The sequence below is a fragment of the Micropterus dolomieu genome, linkage group LG07, assembly GCF_021292245.1.
Source record: "Micropterus dolomieu isolate WLL.071019.BEF.003 ecotype Adirondacks linkage group LG07, ASM2129224v1, whole genome shotgun sequence".
NCBI classification, from domain to species: Eukaryota; Metazoa; Chordata; class Actinopteri; order Centrarchiformes; family Centrarchidae; genus Micropterus; species Micropterus dolomieu.
Genome location: NC_060156.1, coordinates 22,658,603 through 22,667,290, shown reverse-complemented (window position 1 = coordinate 22,667,290; position 8,688 = coordinate 22,658,603). Strand labels below are relative to the sequence as shown.

At 42.4% G+C, this 8,688-nt stretch overlaps 1 protein-coding gene across 2 annotated transcripts in view; it reads left to right on the top strand.

Annotated features, from left to right (window-relative positions):
• The window catches only part of LOC123974165 (rho GTPase-activating protein 20-like), a 35,176-nt gene that overhangs the window by 24,191 nt on the left and 2,297 nt on the right, over nt 1-8,688 (top strand). Inside the window, exons 14-15 of one of the 2 annotated variants that reach the window (XM_046054644.1) lie at nt 4,463-4,577; nt 5,727-7,350. In XM_046054644.1, coding sequence (XP_045910600.1) covers nt 4,463-4,577; nt 5,727-7,350 — 1,739 coding nt within the window. Of the gene's footprint in view, nt 1-4,462; nt 4,578-5,726; nt 8,683-8,688 lie in introns of both variants that reach the window. The other variant, XM_046054643.1, reaches the window with a different exon arrangement.

Here is an 8,688-nt window from a genome sequence, read left to right as displayed (position 1 = left end):
TGCAGCCAGAGCCCACAGAGGAAGCATAAAGCATAAAGCTTTTTGATTTGAGGTCCATTTGGAAAGTTACAGTAATAGAGTTACACGCAATCTCTGTGGGTGGCTGGTTTGCTTATCTATTCAAATGTGTGTTTTGTGTGTGTTTGTGCGCTTGAGGTAGTTGAGGTTTATCGACAAAACATGCAAAGAATTTCCTACCGAATCCTGAGGCCAAATGTGTGTTTTAGCAGAAAATTGTGTCACTGAAAGACCTCTCTCTTTCTCTCTTCACACACACACACACACACACACACATGCACTTTGACACACGCACACATCAACAGCCGCAAATACCTAAATATCTCTTTCACAAATACTCCCCTGATAACACTTTCCCTCTACACACTGCTTGTTTGTATGTGTAGCCCCGAGCACAGGCGGCCTTTTTCTGGGGAAAAAAAACTTACAAAAATAACAAAGTGAGATTTCGACATTTCCCTCCTTGCGGTTGGAGCCAGGGGCCAATTTGAACTCGCGTAGGCCCCTGGCCGTGTAATGGCTGGTTTCCAACCTTGTCTGGAGACACGTGAATGCTCAGTTTTAGCCAATTCAGTTTAGTCTCTGTGTCCCTGCCTCTTTCATGCAGCATATAATTTAAATGTTTTTGGCTGAACGTAGCCGTTTAGGAGTGCCTGAGGTAAATACAGCTTTAGTCTGTGTATTACTTAAGATGGAGAAGCAGAGACAAATCATTAAAAAGAATGTTGTTTTTCTCTTGAGCTTGGTTTTTGAAATGCAGACCAAATCTTTACTTTTCTTCTGCTTTGTTTTGTTTTTTAGTTACAGTGACTTTTCTACATCACTGTATCCAATAGAGGAAAAAACAAAAATGCTCAATATACTTTTCTTTGCAGAGTACTGGATGTATGTGTTGTCTGATAACCTTAGGATAACCTTAGAAATACTAAGAAATGACCCAGTAACACACAGCTGTGACATCTCTTAATGAATACACACACCCACGCACATGTGCAGATAATGTATATGCTCCATGTATTCTGCAGCAGTATTGTGGCAGTCACACTGGTTGAGAGGGGAACTGCAGACAAATATTTTCTGAATGCTGACCAGCATTTGGTTGATTTTTTTCTATATTTCTAAAGGCTGGTTGAGAGAGAGCTTAAGATAACATCCCATTAAGTTAAAGAAGAAGAAGCAATTCTGAATAGGCTGTTGAAGGATGGGTGAAAGTGTCCTGGACACCCACAGGCACTCTCAAACAGTGATCTGTATCACACAGCAGCCTCTATGAGTGACAGAGATGAATGCAGGAAGGCTTTATCAAAGAGAGATTGGCAGGTAAGAAAAGACTGAATCATTAGAGAGATGCAAAAGAAAACTCAAGACAGAAGAGGAGGGGAATGAATGGAAGTGGTGCAAACAATATAAAGAAAGAAGAGGAAGGAAGAGGTAAAAAAAAAAACCTTTGCAATGTTATCTGTCCTTTAATTAGTTTAATGAGACATTACAATAGAACATCTCCACAGATTTGAAAGAAAAATACTGAAGAATATTTTTCACCTTATTTTAGATGTTTTTTTGCATTAGCTGCTGTTTTTTAGCTTCATTGGTGTGTTATAAACAAAACAATTAGAGGCCTGTCGTTGGAGTGCTCTGGCTTTCTTTGCTGAAATACATTTGTTTTTAATAGATATTTAATTCAGACAGGCAAAATAAATTTCTCTGTAATTATGGATTTGGGTCAGAGTGATGTCCAACAGATTCAGTTTGTAGTCAGGACCCGCTCCACATAGAGATGAAGTTATTAAAATGTCTACATGTCTCAATTTTCAGACTGTGCATACCAGTTATCATGCCTGTCAGATGATGTGCTCTTCCACAGGAATGAGACAGTGGAATGTCACTGTGCACTGATAGTAGACAGGTGTCACAGAGTCGCAACATTATCTAAAGGTAAACCTGTAAACCTGTCATTAGAAAATTCTCTTGATGATGTTTGGGTAGTGTCACCCTCCCTGAAGCAAATCACTGAAATGCCTCTGTGTATTTTTTCAGAGGTATATGAAGGTGGATAGTGACAGACTGTAGTCATATCAGCCATGTTTGAGGCACAGAGGAAGGTTCACTGACAGACATTTGTACATTCTAACATTCATCTTTGCGTGTTGCATGAGTGTTTTTTAACTTTCACTGCAGGTTATGGATAGCAGAGCTGAGAATTACCCATAATCCAAGTAAAGTGTGGCCTCAGGGCTTTCATACAGAAGTCATTAGCACATGTGGTATTTGAAGAGAGGTAGTGTACTCACAGAGGAGATAAAACCAGAAGGTTAATGTTGCATTTGCTCTTTGGTAACAATTTTGAAGGATAAACTGTGCCTGATAGCTGGAATAAAACTACTGTTGAACTCATAACGTTATATAACTCTGATATAACAGCTCTCCTCTCCCATCATCTGTCAGGTACATAACACACACTAGAATGTCAGGTAAAATGTGAAGAACTTTTGTTCAAACTAAAAAACCCTCAAGAATATCTTCTACAAGAGATTGTACAGAACCCTTTTGTCGGTGGTCAGTATTCTCTGTGAAAGCCACACTGTCTCAGAGGAGCATGTTACCATAAGACAACTATCTTTGCTTTTAGTTTTCTCTAACATACACTTGACTGACAGGTGTGTGATGTACTGGTATGTGTAATTTTGTATTATGTGTCCTGTCAGTCTAGTTTGTTAAGTGCTGCTCTGTCACTGTGTGTATGTTTGTGACTGCAGAAAACTTGCTTTAAACTTACTAAACAATATATCAAATGCTAACATACACATTTAATACTGTACACAGTCCCGTACAAATAAAATAAATGAATAAATGGACCGTCAGTGGTAGTGTTAGTGCACTGCAATAAACATTCATATATTATTTGGTTTATTATGAGCCAGCCCTAAAAGTTTGCACTGAAATGATTTCAACCTGTTTCTAATAAAAATCGACTTGTTCCAAGAATTTTGTAGAAATAATTGTCAGTAACCTCAAAGAGGACAGAATAAAATTACACTTGATCCTTAAACAAGTAGATTTTGGTGGAAACAGGTTACATTATCTCGTCACCCTTTCAGATTCTTTCACTTTTGTAACTTAATAATAAGCAGAAAATACCGCCTGGTTGGTGTTTAGCCAGACGTTTATTCTAACACTGAGTCATAATACACATATGGACACCATACAGACAGATTAACAGACAACATCTGGCCTAAGAAACAAACAAAGAAACAAAGAAACAGGGAGGCCCTAAAATGTGCTTGTCTCTGCTGTGTTTTCCATAGTGTCACAGAAGCAGGGTGATGGCAGGTCAAACGACTTGTTTATAAACAGAGAGATTTTAGTGGAAACTTTCCTGAAGTTGGAGAGGATATAACTCCAACATCTCTGCATGGCCTTGGTGTTAGTCAGCTATTTGTGTCATAGGATGTCATGTGTTTAATAAATGTTGCCTGTTTAGTTTAAATGACAGTGGTTTCAGCCAAGTAATGTGATTTGTCTGAGGACAGATTCCAACTGGGCTGATAATTCCCAAAAAGCTGTCGGCATGTTTCTCGTTGCAGTGTCAACTCATATTGGAAGCCATTTGCTAAATGTGTAATTCCCTCTGTGGTATTTGTAGCTGTGATTTTGGGGTATGTTCTCCTAAATATGATGATGAATACAGTAATATGCATTACCTTAGAAGACATAATACGTTGTGAAAAGCTCCTGTCGAACACCCCTACACTGGATTTATCTTCATTCATCAATCATTTGAGAAAGTCATAATCAAAGCTAATATATGATGTCAGATATTATTATCAGGACATTATCCAGGACTGGGGAGAAGGAGTTTGATGCTGAATTCGTCTGTGTGGAATGCAAATACTCTTGTAGTTGGAAGGTCAACATCAGCGCCAACAAATGAGCACAAAGTTTCCTCAGATTGATAATAGGGGACACACAAAAACTTTGTACAGCTCTTTAGAACTGATATCACAAAGTTATTTAGGTCATGTTCCACAAAATAAAGCAGACAGTAGCCACAGTACAAGCAACTATGCCCTAGTTTTTTATTTAGTGTGTTTCAGCATGCCATCATATGCACATTTAATCAATGTCAAAATGTTGACATATATATTGAACACATTGATTTCCATTTTGGTGTGTGTGTATGTGAGTGCATTCCACACCAAATTTGTGAGCTTACTCAACATGTGCCGACACAGGCGCTTGGAAACTGCATGTTTGCTGAATTACGGCTGAACTTTATCTGGTTCCCTGAGGAACTGCATCAGCGAATGAACCTCTGCATAAACAGTTATAGAATTTCACCTTCATCCAGCTGTATAACAATGAAAATAAATGGCTAGCAGCTGCTGCCGAGCAAAGACGAGTAAAATTTGTTCATGCTGTAACCAGCTGGTGTTTCTCCCTGTAGGTGTGTGAGCTCGTTCGCTTCCTCATAGAGAACTGCAGCAGTGTCCTGGGAGAAGACGTCACCTCGCTGTTCAGAAGCTTCAGCCAAAAGAGCAGCAGCAGTGACCACGGATCAGGTAACCGAGAGTCAGCTGAGAAGAGGGGAATAATGAAAGGAGAGGAGAGGGGGACGACAGAAGAGGATTTGATGAATGAAATATGTCTACCATTCATCTAAAAAATTTAAAGATGACCAAGGATGCCAAGTCTTTGGACTGGGCTTCCAAAACTGAAATGACATGCACAGCCTCCAACCCATCATTTATATATCACAATCCCAATTTATAATTCATTGTGATGAAGGGCTGAAAAGTGCTAAATCATGACAGCAAACAACAACAAAAAATGTAAAAAAGTCTTACAGTGTCATATCTCATTGAATATATCATTGTATGAAAAAGGACAAAACTTTCTGTCTTCTTAATGAGGGTCAGGATCAAGGTCAAAGTCTGACAACAGCTCCTTACTTCATGTTTTCTAAAAGTGCTTGTTAACTGACAAGGTTTAGTGTGTTAAACCTCAAAATATTATAACAAGGTGGTTAGAAACTGACTAGCTCACGTGTGTGTGTACATGCGTGTGTCTAATTAAATGGCCATGGCTCTTTCAGGCCTGTTGATTGGGGTCAGCAGATCGACCTTCAGTAATTTCAGTGATTGCCAGGGTCACAGGTGCTGATTAACATAACTGTGAATCTCCTCATTCATAAATACCACTAACTTTCTATAAATAACCACCAGAGGTCAAGGAGCACACAGCAGGACGATGCTTTGTCCCCTGTTCTCCTCGTCGCCAGCAGTGAACTGTGGCTTTGTTCGTTTAGTTCGGGGTTCAAGATTCTTAGTTTCTCTTAGACTGCTCACATTTATTTTTTAGCTGTGTGGAGGAAGTTTCTATCTATCCAGATTTTATTGCATTTGTTGGTTGTTGTGTAAATAAATAAAATTTTGTCTGCCTCAACTTGGATTGCTAATTTTGGTAGCTAGTAGGAGGAAATAACCCAAATTACAGGATACTTGCATGAAAGGGAATGTTTGCAAAAGCTGTATAATTTAAGGACAACTTTACCATTATAGGAAATGTATTGGTAAAGTACTGGCAAGCAAAGTCTATGTTAAATTATTATGTTTCTCTGTGTATTTTTGGATTCAATTTTTCAATTCATATAATATTCTTTCTCTCCCCTTTCTACCTCTCTTCTTTCCTTTCCATCTTTCCTTTCCCAGATGTGTCATCCTTCCAGATGAATGACTCGTCCTATGACAGCCTGGAGAACGAGCTGAACGATGACCCTGAGTCTCCCTACCAGGAACAGCTACATCTTCGTGACAAGGACAAGCCGGACAGCCGCAGCCGTGACTCCGTCATCACCCTCAGTGATTGTGACCCTGATCCAGACCCTGAGACCGACCTCCTACTTCAGCTTCCACCACTGGCCAGACCCCGGAGGTTCAGTCCTGTAGTTCGACAGCTCCGCACCCGCCAGGCCAACGGCCTGTCACAGGGTCCCAGGAGGCTGAGGAGGAGTTCAGAGCCCGCCTTGACCCTGGCAAGCACACTGCCCTCGGGCACAGTGACGCCTCACACTGACAACCACCGCCTACCAGTAAGGAAGGCGAGCTATGATGCCGCCATGGAGGGGGAGGGGGATCAGGAGGACGAGGTGTTTCTGGAGCAGAGGCTGAGCGGGCTGCAACTGAAGGAGGAGGAAGTGGATGGAGGTGAGAAGGGAGGTACAAAAGTCCAGAGTAGTGGACGGAGGAAGATGAAGCATGCCCCTCCTCCTCCGCTGCGACTGGATGCCAGCTGTTCCAGTCTGTCATCTCCGGCAACCTCACCCACAGGCTCCTCCCTCAGCTCTTTAGACTCTGCCTTCTCACAGTACTCTACTGACTACGCCACCAATGGGGCGATTCCATTGACTGACCCTGCTTCTCTCTCCCCTCTCTTTCCGGGACGGGCCCAACTGTCACCCAGGGGCTCTCCTCCTCAGAGGGAAGCCCCGCCTCATTGGCCACAGCCCAACCAGCCCCCTCGGACTGGCCAAACACCCCCCCACCCTCATGGCCTCCACCCTAACATGTGGCTCAAGAAGGACCGTCGCCTGTCTCTAAAGCAGCCTGATAATGGACACACAGAGGAGGACTTGCCTGTGGTAAATGGGAAAACCCACCCAACCACTAATGGCTGCTCCATCAGTGCCCAGGAGGACGCGGTGATGAATCGAAACTGCCAACGGAGATCCAGCAGCCCTCCGTCCTACCAGCAGGCTCTGCTGCAGCTGCAGCGCGCACGCTCTCCTTTCTACAGGGGGACGGAGAAACCGCTGACGGTCAGAGAGCTGAGGCAGCTCCACGACCCGACCTGCACCTCAAGACCCCTAATCCCAGCCTCCCCTAACAACCCAAAACCTCACACTGGAAGTGAGGTCACACAGAGGCTGGCTACAAATGAGTGCGTGCAGCCCCCACAGGGCGTTTTCTATGGACAGAGCGGCACCACTCTGGTCCTCCAGAGGCAAATGTCCCATTTGCTAACTCCGGCCATGGAGGAACACAAAGGGAGGAGAACCCTTCCCCATCCCCGCCGAGCATCGGACCCTGCCAAGGTCAATGTAAACTCTAACCCCTCCTCCAGCCTCACTCTGGACAGGCCTCCCCGAGATGGCGGCCTGAGAGTGTCGGAGGTGGAGCCCAACCACACCGAGCCACGCTTTTGCCTATCTCCCTCTGCCACTCGGGCCGTAAGGGACTACTTTTCTTCCCAGGATCAGGATGAAGATGCATGCTTGCGGAGGAGTCAGGAGGTGGCACTGGCTATTTTGCAGGGGAAGAGGGAATGGCATAGCAGGCGGTGCAGTGACCCACGAGTGGATGACTTTGACCAGCTTTTTTTTGCAGAAGAGTCATATGTGTAAATTTGTACAGACAGACTGTGTATGATATGTTTACTTGTATACAACTGTCTTCATATTCCTCCATATACCCTTTTTTCCTTCAGGCATCAGTAGTCAACCCAATACAAAACTGTGTTGCAGTTTACTGTAATGGTACAGTCAAGGTTTTAAGATTGTAAAAGGTTCAGATGCACTTCCTGGTTCTGCATTTCACCTCCCTGTGAAAGAAAACTGTTGAATTCTCATTCCTCGCCCACTATGAAATTAACATCTGGCAAACAGCAGACTCAGAAGTTTGTGGTAGTTTGTTATAATCCACAATATTTTACAAAATAAGTTGAAAAGCGCTGACAGTAGTGTGATGCCTGATTTCCACGAACTTACATTACATTACAGAGAACATGTGAAGAAACAGTCAGTTAATTGGACATCTGGATTCCTAAACAAACTGTCAGAACGGGTCAGCGTTACAGCTCTTGAGCCACAATATTAAGAGAAAGAAAATACTTTTCTCTGGCAGTGTGTCCTTGTATTGCCTTTGGAATGTGTTGTTATTTTTTTCAGCACATGAAGAAAAAATGAAGGTAGATGATTTCTACAGAAATGAAAAGGAAAGGATAAAGCAGCATTTTTAAAATTAAATTAAATTCTCTGGAAGCTTATACATTGAAATTATACTGTATTTTGACCATTCCCTAAACCAGCAGAAAAATATATAAAGGCTGGTAGGAGATGAAGGCTGTGACACATTTTTTTAGTCTGTTTTTGACAGCAAAACATGTAAAATTTAAATTGAAGATGTGACTAAATCTGCATGAAAACTGAGCATTTCTTTCTTTTGCAGACAGAAATGCACCAAGGTCACAAGTTATAAAGGGGATACAAATATTGGCACAACAAAAGTTTGTTAACCCTGTTCTCTGTCGCTGTAATGACAGCAATATGGTCATGACTATGCTATGACTTCATACAAATACTATGAACATGCTTTTAGCGCCAGCCACACCACCTGTGATGTTTACTGGAACGCCAGAGGAGGAACGTTTTAGGACAGATGCCCCTGCTGTACATACTCATTCCTTAAGAAAACAAAACATATTAGACTTAGACCTTTTATTACAAATTGCATCTGTAAATTGAAACAAGTGTTTGTCTGTCTCAGTCAGTGAATAAGTAGGGTATTTATTCATATGAGCCGAGTTTTCAGACACACAGCCTACAGTGCTGTCCTCTGTAGCTCTGGTTTATATCTCTGTGACCTGGGGGGGGGAAGAAAAACTGTCGAGGTGTGT